Genomic DNA, 20,376 nt, shown 5'->3' on the forward strand with positions numbered 1-20,376 from the left:
ACAGTGATTAGAAGAATGATGCAGCAGTAACAATGGCCATCAGTGGGTTCACCATCAATGGAATTATTGTTGGTGGTTAACATCGATGGTATAAAACCCCATCGACAGGAAAACCATTAATGGTTTAACCCACTGATGGCCATCCCTGTACTATTACTCACCATGCTGCTGGCCAATCAGAGGTGGGGTTGGTTCTTCACAGGTTGTGTCAGGGGCACAGCTAGGTTCTATCTCCCGCCACAGAAGTAGGAAAAAGCATTGGGGGGATATGTTCTATAGTTGGGTGAGAACCATTGGATCTCTGCCATCAATTGCAAAACTACCTAATAGTCAGAGGCGGAACTACCGCCAGTGTAACCAGTGCGTTGCACTGGGGCCCGCCTCTGTCCAGGGGCATAAAGCATGTAATGAGTCAAAACTGACTCATTACATGCCGCTGTGTGCTGCAGGCAACCGCTGCCCGCAGCACACAGCCGCCCGGAGAGGAGCGCACTGCAGCGGCCACGGGGGAAAAAGAGAAGGAGGGAGGTGGAGGAGGGAGCCGCAGCAGTGCTTTGTTACTGGTGGAGGCGCTGCTGCTGCTGCCCCTCTGCTTCACTATAGGCTGTCTTCCGAGAACAGCCTATAGTGAAGCAGAGGGGCAGCAGCAGCAGCGCCTCCACCAATAACACAGCGCTGCTGCGGCTCCCTCCTCCACCTCCCTCCTCCTCCTTCTCTCCTGCCCGGGAATCGTCAGAAGCTGCACTAAGGAGCCTGAGCCAGCGGAGAGGGTAAGTATAATTCTTCTTTCTTTCTTTCTTTCTTTCTTTCTTTCTTGGGACTGTCTGCCGTAATGTGTAAAAATGGGGTATCTGCCTGCCGCAATGTGTAAATATGGGGTATCTGCCTGCCGCAATGTGTAAAAATGGGGAATCTGTCTGCCGCAATGTGTAAAAATGGGGAATCTGTCTGCCGCAATGTGTAAAAAGGGGAAATCTGCCTGATGTAATGTGTAAAAAGGGGGTATCTGCCTGCCGCAATGTGTAAAAAGGGGAAATCTGCCTGATGTAATGTGTAAAAAGGGGGAATCTTTGCCGTAATGTGTAAAAAGGGGGAATCTTTGCCGCAATGTGTAAAAAGGGGGAATCTGCCGGACGTGATGTGTAAAAAGGGGGAATCTGCCTGCCGTAATGTGTAAAAAGGGGGACGCTGTCTGCCGTAATGTGTAACAAGGGCACGCTGTCTGCCGTAATGTGTAAAAAGGGGACGCTGTCTGCCGCTATGTTTAACAAGGGCATGCTGTCTGCCGTTATGTGTAAAAAGGGCACGCTGTCTGCCGCTATGTGTAACAAGGGCACCCTGTCTGCTGTTATGTGTAAAAAGGGCACGCTGTCTGCCGTTGTGTAAAAAGTGCACGCTGTCTGTCGTAATGTGTAAAAAGGGGGACGCAGTCTGCCGTAATGTGTAAAAAGGGGACGCTGTCTGCCGTAATGTGTAAAAAGAGGAATCTGTCCGCCGTAAGGTGTAAAAGGGTCTCTACCTGGTGTAGTGGTGCTACTGTGCGGCATAATTTGAATAATGGAGACTACTGTGCACCGTTTTATCAATTGGTATTATTTTGTGGCCACACCCCTTCCCCACGAAGCCACGCCACTATGTATTTTTGCACGCGCCTACGGCGCGCACTGCCCCTGTTTTGCATGCAGGGGTGGGGCTCCCATGCCGTTTCTTGCACACAGTGCTAAAATGACTAGTTACGGCACTGTTGCTAGGTATCCATTTCTCTGGCCCTGAGCAGGTCCCCCTCACCAGATCTTCTCCAGGGGTGAGGGGGTGGACTTGGATGGGATGGAAGGGGGTGGGGGGCAAAGCATTTTGTCGCACCTGTGCCCACTGCTCGCTAGTTCCGTCACTGCTAATAGTGGTGGAAATCCCTCAATGGGTTTTAACCATTGATGGACGATGGCCAACCCCCTACATAGCAGACATTCACACAGTACTAGTCAGTGGTGTCACATAGTTATGTAGTTCTCCATATGCAATAGACTATGCACATCATATAACGTTGCTCTGCATTCACAATAGCGATTTCCTGGTCTCCTGCAACTATGTCACTTCCCTTGGTACTCATAATGCTGCATCTGTACTGGCGGTTGTTGGACAAGCGGGTAGCATGCAACAATTTTCTGTACACACTCCACTTCCTATGCTGTGCAACTAGGGACACATAAATCCAATTAGAAAGGAATTTGTCTCTTACAGATTTGAGAGGGGCCTGATCTATGTTTGGGCTGGGGACCAGAATTAACCAGTTGGTGCCCACTGCTGTGTGGTAATGAATGGATAACTGTTATACTGGCTGTATTGAACCTGGGTCTTCTCAGTGCCACCTCTACAAGGGGTTTGCAGAAGTAGTCTTGTATGTGAATATGTTAATTCGTCCTATTTACTGCAATGGGGGGAAAGGGACCTCTACTGACCATTCCTTGCTGTCTCTCTGGGGTTCTGGATCTGCAAGCCGGCCACAGTCTGGAATGTGTGTCTGCTATATCTAGCCACATGCTGACTAGGAGCAGGCCCAGCGCTACCCGCTCAGCGAAGAGATGCAGTGCAGGGAGGCGCTAGGACGGAGAGGCGCTCCCCCTGCTCTGCATTCCTTCCCTGCTGCGCCGTCCTGTCCCCCCTGCTGCTGCTGTGCACTGGCAGCGGCGCTTGTAGCATTAGAATCTTCCTCCCTCCGCTCCCCACCCCTCACCTGTGTGACAGGACAGCGCTGTGTATGGGACAAAGGGGGCGGGGCTACACGGGACGGAAGGGGCGGGGCTAAACGTGGTCGAAGGGGCGGAGCTACACGGACCAGGCTGCTATAGTGTACAGACTCAGAGGGAGACTGGCTTAGGTAAGTGAAGGGTGAGAGGGAAGTGTGTGTGTGTGTGTGTGTGTGTGTGTGTGTGTGTGTGGTATGTCTGTGTGCGTTTATGTGTGCTTTAAGGACGCTACTACTACAGGGGGGGCATTACATGTAACGTCGCTACTAATGGGGGGGCCATTACGTGTAACAACGCTACTAATGGGGGGGCCATTACGTGTAACAACGCTACTAATGGGGGGGCCATTACGTGTAACAAAGCTACTAATGGGGGGGCCATTACGTGTAACAACGCTACTAATGGGGGGGCCATTACGTGTAACAACGCTACTAATGGGGGGCCATTACGTGTAACAAAGCTACTAATGGGGGGGCCATTACGTGTAACAACGCTACTAATGGGGGGGCCATTACGTGTAACAAAGCTACTAATGGGGGGGCCATTACGTGTAACAACGCTACTAATGGGGGGGCCATTACGTGTAACAACGCTACTAATGGGGGGGCCATTACGTGTAACAAAGCTACTAATGGGGGGGCCATTACGTGTAACAACGCTACTAATGGGGGGGCCATTACGTGTAACAACGCTACTAATGGGGGGCCATTACGTGTAACAAAGCTACTAATGGGGGGGCCATTACGTGTAACAACGCTACTAATGGGGGGGCCATTACGTGTAACAAAGCTACTAATGGGGGGGCCATTACGTGTAACAACGCTACTAATGGGGGGGCCATTACGTGTAACAACGCTACTAATGGGGGGGCCATTACGTGTAACAACGCTACTAATGGGGGGGGCATTACGTGTAACAATGCTACTACGAGGGGGGGTCATTACGTATAAGGACGATACTACTACTTGGGGGGGGGCATTATGTATAGGATGCTACTATTACTTGGGGGGCATTACATATAACAATAATACTACTACTTGGGGGGCCTTACGTATAAGGACGCTACTACTACTGGGGGTGCACTATGTATAAGGATGCTACTACTACTGGGGGGGCATCATGCATAGGGATGCTACTACTACTGGGGTGCATTACATATAAGGACGCTACTACTACGGGTGAGGCATTACGTATAAGATGAATAAGATTGTGCTACATTGTGGCGTAATTTTGAATGGGGGTACTATTGTGTGGCTATGCCCCTTATTTGTGAGACCACACCCCTTTTCCCGGTGCGCGCCAAAGGAATATGGGAGGGCGCAAATTTATAGTTTGCAGGGGGGCGCCGAACACCCTAGCACCGGCCCTGACTAGGAGTCCATAGTGTCAAAAGGTTACAAAGTTTTCATGTATTTCAATAGTTTGTTCACCTTTTATATACACTATTAGCGCCATTGTATCTTTTACTTTATCTGCACATTTTATTGGGGATGTGAAGGTAACACCCTTCCCCACTCCCTGCTCTCTATTTACTGTAGGTTTATTTTATTATTTATTTATACCTTTATTTGAACTTTTGGTCTTTAACTATATGTACGGAGTGTCAGCTTTACCAATAGGAAATCTTCTGCTGCAATAAAAATGTAACAGGGCTGGTGTTATGCAATGTGTGACTTTACACCGCGCGTCCCCGGAGGTCAGCCAGAGACCAAACTGTCAGGATTTTATCGACTTTACTCTTCTTTACACCTTAGTAATATATGTATTAACCTTACACTCACCTAGCTTGTGTGCTGATCTCACATTGCTGGGGTATGGGTCATTGGCTCGACTCAACTTAGGTCGACAGTCATTGGGTCGACCATGATAGGTCAACATGAGTTAGGTCGACAGGGTAACTAGGTCGACACGGTCGTTAGGTCGACTTGTACTAGGTCGACAGGTGAAAATGTTGACATGAGTTTTTGGATTTTCTTTGGTGTCGTTTTCTTCGTAAAGTGATGGGGAACCCCAATTAGAGCACCGTGTCCCCTCGCATGGCTCACTTTGCTTGCCATGCTTCGGGCAAGGTACCTCAATCCGCTACCGCTTCGCTCGGCACAGGTTACCGTTCCAATCATAGTCCACATGGATCGTCAAGTATGGAAAAATCCCAAAAAGTAAAAAAAATGTTTAAAAAACTCATGTTGACCTTTTGATCTGTCGACCTAGTACACGTCGACCTAATGACCATGTCGACCTAGTTACCCTGTCGACCTAACCCAATGATTGCCGACCTAAGTTGGGTCGACATAACGACCGTATCCCCATTGCTGCTTCTCAAGTTTCTACAGCGATCTGAAATGATGAATAAAATCTAAATTATTTATAATATTAAAACAAAGCCCTGTTAAAAGACTATTTTTATGACACAAAGGGGCTCTCCCTAACGTGGGCAGCTTGCACAATGGGAATAGTAACCTGTGGTGATCGCAGCAGTAGGGAAGCAAGCCACCTTGACCAAATCGTGGCAAACCTTTAGATCCTATTGACTGTCTATCTAGACATTGTAGATCTTTTATACAACACCCTATAGAAAGAGACTGTCCACATTATTGCAAACCAAGGCAGGCCCACACGGAGTTGCATATGTGCCTAGCCACTAGCGGGTGGCTGGGGCTTGGTGCACATACACATGGATGATGATGATGACAACGACGACGGAGCCAGCTCTAGCTAGAGGCTTCTGATTGGTTGCTTGCTTGTTCACCTCTTTGTTATGCACACCAGTGCCAGCAGGAAAGTACTGGTGTCAGAACTGTTATGCACTCCAGTGTCTGCAGGAATGTACTGGTGTTTGAACTGTTATGCAAAACAGATGGACTCACAGACAAACTGGGGGATATGACATAACGTACACAGAAGGTGATAGGGTAACAAAATACACACAAAGTGAACAGAGAAGCCCAGAGGCTAAGGAACTGGGTATCTCCCTTGTATTAGAACTGCTAAGATGGAAAAAGCAAGATGTTGTGTTTTAATACGTAGAGAACCCGAAATGCTGTTGCTAAGGGCAACAGCAAAACCCTAAAGGGTTACCAACGGGTGTGGCAGTAAACTCCTTGGTCAGAGATGGAATGATAGACACAAGGAGAATCTCCACAATCCTAATTCTCACTTGCAGTGCACAGGTTTTAGCTTACTGCCACTAAACTGACCCCTGACACCTAGCACAGTGAGACAGGATTAGACAGGCAAGTCTTAGAATACAGCCGCAAACTTGCTAAGTTCACAGAGTAGTAACAGAACCCCAGCAAGCTAAACGACTGACTCCAGTCTTACTGCTAGGTCTGGATTGGCAGAGTGTAATACCAAATTCCCAGGCCTATTTGCAGTAAGCAACAAACAAATACAAAGCTACACAGTACTGGCTAACTTTCATGAACTGACTAACCAACAAAGATTCAGCAGCATCTGCTTACCCTGAAAAGAGGCCTTATAAAGCAGGTGCTGTCCACGCCCCACTCAGACCTCACAGACTGTGAGCACAAAAACCAGCACCGGATCCCCTGCCGTGCACAGAGCCTATAACCACTGCACAGCAAAAGACCCGAACCGGAGTATCAGCTGCGCTCAGGTTACTCCACTAGCACTTGTCTCCCGGTTGCCATGACGACGTGGCAGCACAGGGCAGGAGACCCTAACAGTACCCCCCCTCTGACGAGGGGTCAAAGAACCCCTACCACCGGGTTTATCGGGGAACTGCGAGAAGAAAGAGCGTATCAGTCTGGGGGCATGAAGATCACAACTGCGCACCCACGACCGCTCCTCCGGGCCATACCCCTTCCAGTGCACCAAAAATGACAGCCGACCCCGAACCACCTTGGAGTCAAGAATCCTTTCAACAACAAACTCCCTCTGGCCACGTATCAGAAGAGGGGAAGGTCTTCCACTGGAAGAAGGATTACTAATCGCCCGTTTTAAAAGGGAACAATGAAATGTTTTATTGATACCCAAAGAACGGGGCAGATCTAACTGAAATGCCACCGGATTGATAACCCTGGTGATCTTATAAGGGCCGATGAACCGGGGCCCTAACTTATGAGATGGCTGTCTCAACTTCAAATTCTTGGTAGACAACCAGACGAAGTCTCCTAATTTGAAGCTGCAGGGTCTTTTCCGCTTATCAAAAACCCTTTTGGTCACTAATGACACAGACACAAGGGCTTTCTTCACTTTCCGCCAAATACCTCTAAGGACCGAAACCACAGAGGAACCACCAGGCGTGGAGTCCAGGGGGTCAAAAGAATTGGCCTTAGGATGATGCCCATACACACAAAGGAAGGGAGAGATCCCTGTAGCAGAGTGAGCCGCGTTGTTATAGGCAAACTCCGCCATGGACAGATGAGCAACCCAGTCAGTCTGACACTTGGAGACATAACACCTGAGGAACTGCTCCAAGGACTGGTTCACCCTTTCAGTCTGCCCATTAGACTGCGGATGGTAGCCTGACGACAAGCTGACAGAAATCTGGAGATCGGAACAAAATGCCCTCCAGAATTTGGCCACAAACTGGGATCCGCGGTCAGAGACCACATCAAGTGGCAACCCGTGGAGACGCACAACATGCAGCATAAATAATTCAGACAGGCGTCTGGCTGATGGCAGCCCAACCAGTGGAACGAAGTGCGCCATCTTCGAAAACCTGTCAACGACAACCCAGATGGCTGTCATCCCCGAGGATTTGGGCAAGTCCACCACAAAATCCATTGAAATGTGGGTCCATGGCTTAGATGGGATAGAGAGTGGATGTAATGGGCCAACAGGAACCCCTCTAGGAGTCTTATTTCGGGCACAGATGTCACATGCCCGAACCCACTGATCCACATCCTTAGCCACCGAGGGCCACCACACCGCCCTAGATAGCAACTCCCGAGTTCTGGCAATACCCGGGTGACCTGCCGACTTCTTGGCATGGAATTCCAGGAACACTCGCTGTCTTAACCTAGGAGGCACAAACAAAAGACCTACCGGAAGGTCTGGAGGAGCCTGCTCCTGTGCTCTAAGGGCTAATGATAAGAGGTCCTGGGTAATGCCCACTTTAATACATGATGGGGAAACAATGGGCAACGGCTCCTCGGTGGTCTCCTGGATTGGAGCAAAACTCCGCGAGAGCGCATCAGCCTTGATGTTTTTTGACCCAGGGCGATATGTTATCAAAAAATTAAAGCGAGCAAAAAACAAAGCCCATCGTGCCTGCCTGGCATTGAGACGCTTCGCTGACTCTAAATATGCCAGATTCTTATGGTCAGTGAGAATTGAGACCACAAACTTAGCCCCCTCAAGCCAGTGTCTCCACTCCTCGAGTGCATCCTTAATAGCCAACAATTCCCGGTTACCCACGTCATAATTCATCTCGGCAGGCGAAAATTTACGGGAAAAGTAAGCACAGGGATGAAGGCGATTATCAGACACTCCCATCTGAGAAAGCACTGCCCCAATACCCATCTCAGAGGCATCCACCTCCACCACAAAAGGACGCTCTGGATCTGGGTGTCGCAGCACCTTGGCCGAAACAAATGCCCTTTTGAGACGGGCAAAAGCCGCTTTAGCCTCACAAGACCAGTGAGCAACATCCGCCCCTTTCTTAGTGAGTGCCACCAAGGGCGCCACTATAGACGAAAATCCAGCGATAAATCGTCTATAAAAATTAGCAAAGCCCAGGAAACGCTGAAGCGCCTTCAAACTAGTGGGCTGCACCCAATCCAGGACTGCCTGTACCTTGGAACCCTCCATTTGGAAACCTTCTGGGGAGATAATATATCCTAGAAATGCGATTTGCTGAACTTCAAATTCGCACTTCTCCAGCTTCGCCCCAAGCCGGTGGTCTCTGAGTTTCTGGAGGACTAAGCGTACATGCTTCCGATGTTCCTCCAGGGAATGGGAGAAGATTAGGATGTCATCTAAGTATACAACTAAGAATCTATCCAAATATTCCCTGAGCACATCATTCATGAAATCCTGGAAGACTGCCGGGGCATTACAGAGCCCAAAAGGCATCACCAAATATTCATAATGCCCTGAGTGGGTATTAAAGGCAGTCTTCCATTCATCCCCCTCTCTTATTCGGATTAGATTGTACGCACCGCGTAGGTCAATCTTAGAAAAAATGGTGGCAGTACGAAGCTGGTCAAACAAGACCGAAATGAGAGGCAGTGGGTATGAGTTTTTAATCGTGATACGGTTCAATTCCCTGAAGTCGATGCAGGGTCGCAACGAACCGTCCTTTTTACCCACGAAGAAGAACCCCGACCCAACTGGAGACTGTGAAGGTCTGATAAATCCCTTAGCCAAGTTCTCCTGAATGTACTCTGCCATAGCCTGAGTCTCAGGACGTGACAGGGAGTACAACCTGCTCTTGGGAAGCTTAGCATTTGGCAACAAATCAATGGCACAGTCATAGGGGCGATGGGGAGGTAGTACCTCTGCAACTTTTTTGGAGAACACGTCCGCAAAATCTGCATAACACCCTGGCAATCCTGGCAAACTTAGCTGCGAGAGCCTGACTGGAAGGCTCAAGCAACTCCTGAAACAATCAGTACCCCAACTAAGAATCTCCCCAGAGACCCAGTCAAATTGAGGATTGTGGGCCCTTAACCAGGGTAACCCCAACACCAATGGGGCAAAAGTACAGACAGTCACATAAAAGGACAATTTTTCAGAGTGTGTGGCTCCAATAAACAAAGAAATCTGGCTAGTGCAAGAGGTAATTTTACCTTGGGATAATGGTTCCCCGTTTAACCCACAAATCTCAATTTCCGATGCCAAGGGTACTAAGGGAACAGAGTGTTTCAGGGCGAATTGGCGGTCCATAAAAACCCCGTCGGCCCCACTGTCCACAAAGGCCTCAGTCTTGACAGTTTGACCGAGGATCTTCAAGGTCACCGGAATGATAAAAGTCTTCTTGGGAAATTCTGACTTCTGGCCTGACAGGATATTTCCCATCACCCTCAGGCCTTGAAGTTTTCCGGCTTTTCTGGGCATGATACTACCACATGACCTTTATTCCCACAGTACAAACACAACCCCTGCTGTCTCCTCCGCGTCTTCTCACGCGAGGAGAGGCGGGTAGCCCCAATCTGCATAGGCTCCTCAGAAAATTCCTCAGAGTCTGAGGTTCCCTTGGGAAGGAAGGAAATCTCAGTCTCCCTTTCAAGCCTACGTTCTCTCAGCCGTCTATCCACCCGGATGGATAACTGCATGAGCTGATCCAAGCTATCAGGCAAGGGATATTGTACCAGTTGGTCCTTTATCTGGTTAGAAAGACCTCTTCGGTACTGGTGTCTCAGGGCTGGGTCATTCCACTGGGTATCATGGGCCAACCTCCGAAACTCCGTACAGTAAACCTCAACTGGCCTTCGCCCTTGCTTAAGGATCGAAATCTGAGCCTCGGCTGAGGCCGTCTTGTCAGGGTCATCATACAACATGCCCAGTGCCGTAAAAAAAGCATCAACACTTTTAAGCGACGGACAGTCAGGCTGCAACCCATATGCCCAGACCTGTGGGTCTCCTTGTAGCAAGGAAATCACTATGCCCACCCGCTGAATCTCCGACCCAGAAGACTGAGGCCTAAGCCGGAAGTATAGCTTGCAGCTCTCCTTGAAACAAAAGAACTGCGAGCGATCTCCAGAAAAACGATCCGGGAGATTTACTTTCGGCTCCTTAACCCCTGCAGGTGCTGCTGCTGCGGGAGCTCCGCCAGCAGCCTGGGAGGTGTGCATTTTAATGGACAAATCATTAAATTGTCGAGTCAGGACCTGCACCTTATCGACCACCTGTTGCAACGTATTTTGAGGGGTATGCTCCATATTCCCACAAAATTTCAACAGGAGTATTAGGCTGCTGAATATGTTATGCACACCAGTGCCAGCAGGAAAGTACTGGTGTCAGAACTGTTATGCACTCCAGTGTCTGCAGGAATGTACTGGTGTTTGAACTGTTATGCAAAACAGATGGACTCACAGACAAACTGGGGGATATGACATAACGTACACAGAAGGTGATAGGGTAACAAAATACACACAAAGTGAACAGAGAAGCCCAGAGGCTAAGGAACTGGGTATCTCCCTTGTATTAGAACTGCTAAGATGGAAAAAGCAAGATGTTGTGTTTTAATACGTAGAGAACCCGAAATGCTGTTGCTAAGGGCAACAGCAAAACCCTAAAGGGTTACCAACGGGTGTGGCAGTAAACTCCTTGGTCAGAGATGGAATGATAGACACAAGGAGAATCTCCACAATCCTAATTCTCACTTGCAGTGCACAGGTTTTAGCTTACTGCCACTAAACTGACCCCTGACACCTAGCACAGTGAGACAGGATTAGACAGGCAAGTCTTAGAATACAGCCGCAAACTTGCTAAGTTCACAGAGTAGTAACAGAACCCCAGCAAGCTAAACGACTGACTCCAGTCTTACTGCTAGGTCTGGATTGGCAGAGTGTAATACCAAATTCCCAGGCCTATTTGCAGTAAGCAACAAACAAATACAAAGCTACACAGTACTGGCTAACTTTCATGAACTGACTAACCAACAAAGATTCAGCAGCATCTGCTTACCCTGAAAAGAGGCCTTATAAAGCAGGTGCTGTCCACGCCCCACTCAGACCTCACAGACTGTGAGCACAAAAACCAGCACCGGATCCCCTGCCGTGCACAGAGCCTATAACCACTGCACAGCAAAAGACCCGAACCGGAGTATCAGCTGCGCTCAGGTTACTCCACTAGCACTTGTCTCCCGGTTGCCATGACGACGTGGCAGCACAGGGCAGGAGACCCTAACACTCTTAAGCTGATTCACCTCTTTCTTCATTGCTCGTGCCTATATTATATAATAGTGTCCATATTTTAGGATGTACTTTTTGCATCCATATTTGTATAACAAATGTCCAAGAACGTTTCTTGCTTATGACCTGGTTGGGTGTAAGGATACCAGGGAGTAAGTGCTGATGCATCATGCATATGGGCGGAAATACCCTATTATTATACATGCTCCTTTTTATTGGCTGGATATGTGTCCAATCAGCATCAGCCCCAGACGGCAGTTTAAGATCGGTATGAATACCGCCAAATGACTCAAGAGGAAACATCATACCTTCAAGTGGAGAAGTTGCCCAACCAATCAACTTCTTCTAACTGTCATGTTATAGAATGCGCTAGATAAATGATAGCTAGAACCTGATTGGTTGCTATGGGCAATTTCTCAATTTTATCTCTCGAAGGTTTGGTACATCTCCCCCTCACAGAGTAAACCTGCCTAACTAACAGAATAGATAAAACAAGCAACTAGTTTAATTTCTCTAATTATAAATTGAATACAATGAATAATAAGTTGGTAAAATAAACTGTTAACTGTTAATATTTAACTTAATACTATTCAGTGTCTTTGGGTTTCACAAGCAGGATACGTTATTGGGTATATTTGCAGAGAAAATTGTTAATTTAAAACTTAAATATAAACTCTGCCTATAATTAGAATATACAGTATATGCTCTTTCACGTACATAGCACTTATACCGTATATCAAAATATATCTGAGGAACCAATGCATCCTTATCCAGCTGATAGCAGAAGGAAACCCACACAACCGCCTTTGTTTTGTTTTTTTAAGATGTCCTGGTGCTGTTCCGGACCAGATTTTCTGCACGTTTCCTGGAAAGGCTTCGTCTTTTAGAGGTTTACTCCCAGGAGCTCCTTCAGACAGACTCCAAGATTTCCAAGTGTGAGGACGTGATCCAGTTTTTCTCTCCAAACAACCAGGATCTGACGCCCTCTTTCCCTGAAGACAGGTCTGTGTAACAGTATACTACACCTTGTAAGACATTATATTCAGAGCCGTAATTAGACATTTTGGTGCCCTGGGCCAGAAAAAGCATTGCCCCACCCCCAAATTTCTCTAAACGTCCTAGTGGATGCTGGGGACTCCGTCAGGACCATGGGGATTAGCGGCTCCGCAGGAGACAGGGCACAAAAATAAAGCTTTAGGATCAGGTGGTGTGCACTGGCTCCTCCCCCTATGACCCTCCTCCAAGCCTCAGTTAGGTTTTTGTGCCCGTCCGAGCAGGGTGCAATCTAGGTGGCTCTCTTAAGGAGCTGCTTAGAAAAAGTTTTAGGTTTTTTATTTTCAGTGAGTCCTGCTGGCAACAGGCTCACTGCATCGAGGGACTTAGGGGAGAGAAGTTCAACTCACCTGCGTGCAGGATGGATTGGCTTCTTAGGCTACTGGACACCATTAGCTCCAGAGGGAGTCGGAACACAGGTCTCACCCTGGGGTTCGTCCCGGAGCCGCGCCGCCGACCCCCCTTGCAGATGCTGAAGATTGAAGGTCCAGAAACCGGCGGCAGAAGACTTTTCAGTCTTCATGAAGGTAGCGCACAGCACTGCAGCTGTGCGCCATTGTTGTCACACACTTCACACCATTAGGTCACGGAGGGTGCAGGGCGCTGCTGGGGGCGCCCTGGGCAGCAATGTATAATACTTTTTATGGCTAAAAAATACATCACATATAGCCCTTGAGGCTATATGGATGTATTTAACCCCTGCCAGATATCTCAAACTCCGGGAGAAAAGCCCGCCGGAATAGGGGGCGGGGCTTATTCTCCTCAGCACACAGCGCCATTTTCCTGCTCAGCTCCGCTGTGAGGAAGGCTCCCAGGACTCTCCCCTGCACTGCACTACAGAAACAGGGTAAAACAGAGAGGGGGGGCACTTTTTTTGGCGATATTTTATATATTTAAGCTGCTATAAGGATACAACACTTATATAAGGTTGTTCCCATATATATTATAGCGCTTGGGTGTGTGCTGGCAAACTCTCCCTCTGTCTCCCCAAAGGGCTAGTGGGGTCCTGTCTTCAATAGAGCATTCCCTGTGTGTCTGCTGTGTGTCGGTACGTGTGTGTCGACATGTATGAGGACGATGTTGGTGTGGAGGCAGAGCAATTGCCGATAATGGTGATGTCACCCCCCAGGGAGTCGACACCGGAATGGATGGCTTTGTTTATGGAATTACGTGATAATGTCAGCACATTACAAAAATCAGTTGACGACATGAGACGGCCGGAAAACCAGTTGGTACCTGCCCAGGCGTCTCAGACACCGTCAGGGGCTGTAAAACGCCCTTTACCTCAGTCGGTCGACACAGACCCAGACACGGACACTGAATCTAGTGTCGACGGTGAAGAAACAAACGTATTTTCAAGTAGGGCCACACGTTATATGATCACGGCAATGAAGGAGGCTTTGCATATCTCTGATACTGCAAGTACCACAAAAAGGGGTATTATGTGGGGGGTGAAAAAACTACCTGTAGTTTTTCCTGAATCAGAGGAATTGAATGATGTATGTGATGAAGCGTGGGTTAACCCAGATAGAAAAGTGCTAATTTCAAAAAAGTTATTGGCATTATACCCTTTCCCGCCAGAGGTTAGGGCGCGCTGGGAAACACCCCCTAAGGTGGATAAGGCGCTCACACGCTTATCAAAACAAGTGGCGTTACCGTCTCCTGATACGGCCGCCCTCAAGGATCCAGCTGATAGGAGGCTGGAAACTACCCTAAAAAGTATATACACACATACTGGTGTTATACTGCGACCAGCCATCGCCTCAGCCTGGATGTGCAGTGCTGGGGTGATCTGGTCGGATTCCCTGACTGAAAATATTGATACCCTGGATAGGGACAGTATTTTACAGACTTTAGAGCAATGAAAGGATGCTTTTCTTTATATGCGAGATGCTCAGAGGGATATTTGCACTCTGGCATCGAGAGTAAGTGCGATGTCCATATCTGCCAGAAGAAGTTTATGGACACGACAGTGGTCAGGTGATGCGGATTCCAAACGGCATATGGAAGTATTGCCGTATAAAGGGGAGGAATTATTTGGCGTCGGTCTATCGGATCTGGTGGCCACGGCAACGGCCGGGAAATCCACCTTTTTACCTCAGACCCCCTCCCAACAGAAAAAGACACCGTCTTTTCAGCCGCAGTCCTTTCGGTCCTATAAGAACAAGCGGGCAAAAGGACAGTCATATCTGCCCCGAGGCAGAGGAAAGGGTAAGAGAGGGCAGCAAGCAGCTCCTTCCCAGGAACAGAAGCCCTCCGCGGGTTCTGCAAAGCCCTCAGCATGACGCTGGGGCTTTACAAGCGGACTCAGAAACGGTGGGGGGTCGACTCAAGAATTTCAGCGCGCAGTGGGCTTGCTCACAGGTGGACCCCTGGATCCTGCAGATAATATCTCAGGGTTACAGGTTGGAATTCGAGAAGTCTCCCCCTCGCCGGTTCCTAAAGTCTGCTCTGCCAACGTCTCCCTCAGACAGGGCGACGGTATTGGAAGCCATTCACAAGCTGTATTCTCAGCAGGTGATAGTCAAGGTACCCCTCCTACAACAGGGAAAGGGGTATTATTCCACACTATTTGTGGTACCGAAGCCGGACGGCTCGGTAAGACCTATTCTAAATCTGAAATCTTTGAACCTGTACATACAAAAATTCAAGTTCAAGATGGAGTCACTCAGAGCAGTGATAGCGAATCTGGAAGAAGGGAACTTTATGGTGTCCCTGGACATCAAGGATGCTTACCTGCATGTCCCAATTTGCCCTTCACATCAAGGGTACCTCAGGTTCGTGGTGCAAAACTGTCATTATCAGTTTCAGACGCTGCCGTTTGGATTGTCCACGGCACCTCAGGTCTTTACCAAGGTAATGGCCGAAATGATGTTTCTTCTACGAAGAAAAGGCGTATTAATTATCCCTTACTTGGACGATCTCCTGATAAGGGCAAGGTCCAGAGAACAGCTGGAGGACGGAGTAGCACTAACCCAAGTAGTGCTGCAACAACACGGGTGGATTCTGAATTTCCCAAAATCTCAGTTAACCCCGACAACACGTCTGCTGTTCCTGGGAATGATTCTGGACACGGTTCAGAAAAAGGTGTTTCTTCCGGAGGAGAAAGCCAGGGAGTTATCCGAACTTGTCAGGTACCTCCTAAAACCAGGAAAAGTGTCTGTGCATCAATGCACAAGAGTCCTGGGAAAGATGGTGGCTTCTTACGAAGCAATCCCATTCGGCAGATTCCACGCACGAACTTTTCAGTGGGATCTGCTGGACAAATGGTCCGGATCGCATCTGCAGATGCATCAGCGGATAACCTTATCGCCACGGACAAGGGTGTCTCTTCTGTGGTGGTTACAGAGTGCTCATATGTTACAAGGCCGCAGATTCGGCATACAGGACTGGGTCCTGGTGACCACGGATGCCAGTCTGAGAGGCTGGGGAGCGGTCACACAGGGAAGAAACTTCCAGGGAGTATGGTCAAGCCTGGAGATGTCTCTTCACATAAATATACTGGAGCTAAGAGCGATTTACAATGCTCTAAGCCTGGCAAAACCCCTGCTTCAGGGTCGGCCGGTGTTGATCCAGTCGGACAACATCACGGCAGTCGCCCACGTAAACAGACAGGGCGGCACAAGAAGCAGGAGAGCAATGGCAGAAGCTGCAAGGATTCTTCGCTGGGCGGAAGATCATGTGATAGCACTAAAAACAATGTTTTTACACCTATAGGAAAATGCGCATATGAGCAGCAGAAGGATAGAAATCTGAGAAGGGTGTTACCTTCACCCACATAAACACTCTAGACTGTCACAAAAAATTTTTTACTCAGATATCCCTTCCTCTGCGCTCCCTATTAATGAGTAATATAGATAAGAGAACTCTACTTATCTTAAAGCATAGAGATTTCTTCGTATCCCGCTATCTCCCGGGTATATTGTGCACCTCAATTGCAAACACATGTATTTCCAGTGACGTTACATGCAAAAAAAAATTAAAACACAATCTAGTGTAATACGTTCATAGCACATTAATTTAAAATTCCGCAACAGAGATTTTCACTTCATGCATAACAAATCTCAGTCCCACGGATAGATAAAAAGTCTCTCTTTTAATGTTTAAAACAGCAATCCAACATTTGTAATCTTCATCATAAGAAGAATATATTCATTTCACAATCCAAACTTATGAGGGTGGCCTCCTACCAGATTTCGGGATTTGAAAGTGCACGTAAGAAGCTGCATAGATGTTCTTTGCCCCCGGCTAAACAGGAGATTGGTGGCAAACCTGACCAGACGAGGAGAGGACGAAGTACCCACGATTGAAGCCGGCTTCCTTGGGGACAAAGAACATCTATGCAGCTTCTTACGTGCACTTTCAAATCCCGAAATCTGGTAGGAGGCCACCCTCATAAGTTTGGATTGTGAAATGAATATATTCTTCTTATGATGAAGATTACAAATGTTGGATTGCTGTTTTAAACATTAAAAGAGAGACTTTTTATCTATCCGTGGGACTGAGATTTGTTATGCATGAAGTGAAAATCTCTGTTGCGGAATTTTAAATTAATGTGCTATGAACGTATTACACTAGATTGTGTTTTAATTTTTTTTTTTGCATGTAACGTCACTGGAAATACATGTGTTTGCAATTGAGGTGCACAATATACCCGGGAGATAGCGGGATACGAAGAAATCTCTATGCTTTAAGATAAGTAGAGTTCTCTTATCTATATTACTCATTAATAGGGAGCGCAGAGGAAGGGATATCGGAGTAAAAAATTTTTTCATGTGATAGCACTGTCAGCAGTGTTCATTCCGGGAGTGGACAACTGGGAAGCAGACTTCCTCAGCAGACACGATCTACACCCGGGAGAGTGGGGACTTCATCCAGAAGTCTTCCACATGATTGTGAACCGTTGGGAAAAACCAAAGGTGGATATGATGGCGTCTCGCCTCAACAAAAAACTGGACAGGTATTGCGCCAGGTCAAGAGACCCTCAGGCAATAGCTGTGGACGCTCTGGTAACACCGTGGGTGTTCCAGTCAGTGTATGTGTTTCCTCCTCTGCCTCTCATACCCAAAGTACTGAGAATTATACGGCAAAGGGGAGTAAGAACGATACTCGTGGCTCCGGATTGGCCAAGAAGAACTTGGTACCCGGAACTTCAGGAGATGCTCACGGAAAATCCGTGGCCTCTACCTCTAAGACGGGACCTGATTCAGCAGGGACCGTGTCTATTCCAAGACTTACCGCGGCTGCGTTTGACGGCGTGGCGGTTGAACGCCGAATTCTAAGGGAAAAAGGCATTCCGGAAGAGGTCATCCCTACACTGGTTAAAGCCAGGAAGGAGGTGACTGCACAACATTATCACCGCATTTGGAGAAAATATGTTGCGTGGTGCGAGGCCAGGAAGGCCCCCACGGAGGAATTTCAATTGGGTCGATTCCTACATTTCCTGCAAACAGGATTGTCTATGGGCCTCAAGTTGGGGTCCATTAAGGTTCAAATTTCGGCCCTGTCGATTTTCTTCCAGAAAGAATTGGCTTCAGTTCCTGAAGTCCAGACTTTTGTAAAAGGAGTACTACATATACAGCCCCCGATTGTGCCCCCAGTGGCTCCGTGGGACCTTAATGTAGTTTTGGATTTTCTCAAATCCCATTGGTTTGAGCCACTCAAATCGGCGGATTTGAAATATCTTACATGGAAAGTAACCATGCTACTGGCCCTGGCTTCAGCCAGGAGAGTGTCAGAATTGGCGGCTTTATCGTATAAAAGCCCATATCTGATTTTCCATTCGGACAGGGCAGAACTGCGGACGCGTCCTCATTTTCTGCCTAAGGTGGTGTCAGCGTTTCACCTGAACCAGCCGATTGTGGTGCCTGCGGCTACTAGCGATTTGGAGGATTCCAAGTTGCTGGACGTTGTCAGGGCATTGAAAATATATATTTCAAGGACGGCTGGAGTCAGAAAATCTGACTCGCTGTTTATACTGTATGCACCCAACAAGCTGGGTGCTCCTGCTTCTAAGCAGACGATTGCTCGTTGGATTTGTAGCACAATTCAACTTGCACATTCTGTGGCAGGCCTGCCACAGCCTAAATCTGTCAAGGCCCATTCCACAAGGAAGGTGGGCTCATCCTGGGCGGCTGCCCGAAGGGTCTCGGCATTACAACTCTGCTGAGCAGCTACGTGGTCGGGGGAGAACACGTTTGTAAAATTCTACAAATTTGATACCCTGGCTAAAGAGGACCTGGAGTTCTCTCATTCGGTGCTGCAGAGTCAGCCGCACTCTCCCGCCCGTTTGGGAGCTTTGGTATAATCCCCATGGTCCCCAGCATCCACTAGGACGTTTAGAGAAAATAAGATTTTACTTACCGATAAATCTATTTCTCGTAGTCCGTAGTGGATGCTAGGCGCCCATCCCAAGTGCGGATTGTCTGCAATACTTGTACATAGTTATTGTTACAAAAAAATCGGGTTGTTCTTGTTGTGAGCCGTCTGTTCAGAGGCTCCTACGTTGTCATACTGTTAACTGGGTTCAGATCACAAGTTGTACGGTGTGATTGGTGTGGCTGGTATGAGTCTTACCCGGGATTCAAAATCCTTCCTTATTGTGTACGCTCGTCCGGGCACAGTATCCTAACTGAGGCTTGGAGGAGGGTCATAGGGGGAGGAGCCAGTGCACACCACCTGATCCTAAAGCTTTATTTTTGTGCCCTGTCTCCTGCGGAGCCGCTAATCCCCATGGTCCTGACGGAGTCCCCAGCATCCACTACGGACTACGAGAAATAGATTTATCGGTAAGTAAAATCTTATTTTTTCAAACATGATATACATATACATACAGTTATAGATCACCTACACTTACAGAACAGTCCCAAGAAATGTGATTTGGACACCAATACTCTTATACCATGATTTACAGTATGCACTTAATTTGAGAGCTCTTTGTCATTTAGTTACATTATCCTTTATCGTAAATCAGACATTCCTTAGCAGTCATACCCAAGACCTTCAGTCACGTCTTCCCTTATTTAAAGCCTAAATTTCAAAATAGTCATATTGTCAGGATTCAAACCCATGATTTTCCATGTTGCAGTCAGACACCTTACTCATAGAGCTATTTGCTCCTGTATGGGAAGTATGAGACAACATTGTTGAAATGTGTGCCTTAAATAAAGGGGAAGATGGGGGTGGCCAGGTGATGCCGGGGATTAAAGAGGAGGATGTTGCAAGTGAGACTGAGTAATACAGAAAATTGGCAGGTCCTGGGGAACAGTACCCCCTGCCTTGTGGTGCCCTGTGCAGCGGCACAGGTTGCACCACCCTAGTTACGGCCCTGCATTACATACAGAGGAACAACTGAATCAATATATTAGCCCAGTGGATTCCAAACTTTTTTGAATCACGGCGCCCTAGAATATCAGAATTTTTTTCGCGGCACCCCTAGGCCAAAAAATTTTTATTGAGAAATTTAGAAAGAGATATTACATTAAGTAGATTGCGTTTATATGTCATCCTTAGGGTCAGTTGTGTGGTGAGGGACAAGATTTGCTTCTGTTTGGCCACATATTTTATGACTGGCAGCCACCAGCACTGGTTTTGCCTATTATATTGACCATGAATAATTTGAATTGGTCCAGGACCACCAACCCAGGGCACCCCTGCAAGTGTCCCGAGGCACCCCAGGGAGCCACGGCACACAGTTTGGGAACCTCTGTATTAGCCTATTGCAGTGGTTACCAAACTGGGTGCTGTGGCACCCT

General features: G+C 47.9%; 1 protein-coding gene across 1 annotated transcript in view; it reads left to right on the plus strand.

The window, feature by feature from the left end:
- The window catches only part of LOC134945559 (NADPH oxidase organizer 1-like), a 103,233-nt gene that overhangs the window by 45,516 nt on the left and 37,341 nt on the right, over positions 1-20,376 (plus strand). The window contains exon 4 of the mRNA XM_063934922.1: positions 12,394-12,571. Within this exon, the coding sequence (XP_063790992.1) occupies positions 12,394-12,571 (178 nt within the window). The remainder of the gene's footprint in view (positions 1-12,393; positions 12,572-20,376) is intronic.

This window comes from Pseudophryne corroboree, chromosome 7, assembly GCF_028390025.1.
Source record: "Pseudophryne corroboree isolate aPseCor3 chromosome 7, aPseCor3.hap2, whole genome shotgun sequence".
In the NCBI taxonomy this organism is placed as follows: domain Eukaryota; kingdom Metazoa; phylum Chordata; class Amphibia; order Anura; family Myobatrachidae; genus Pseudophryne; species Pseudophryne corroboree.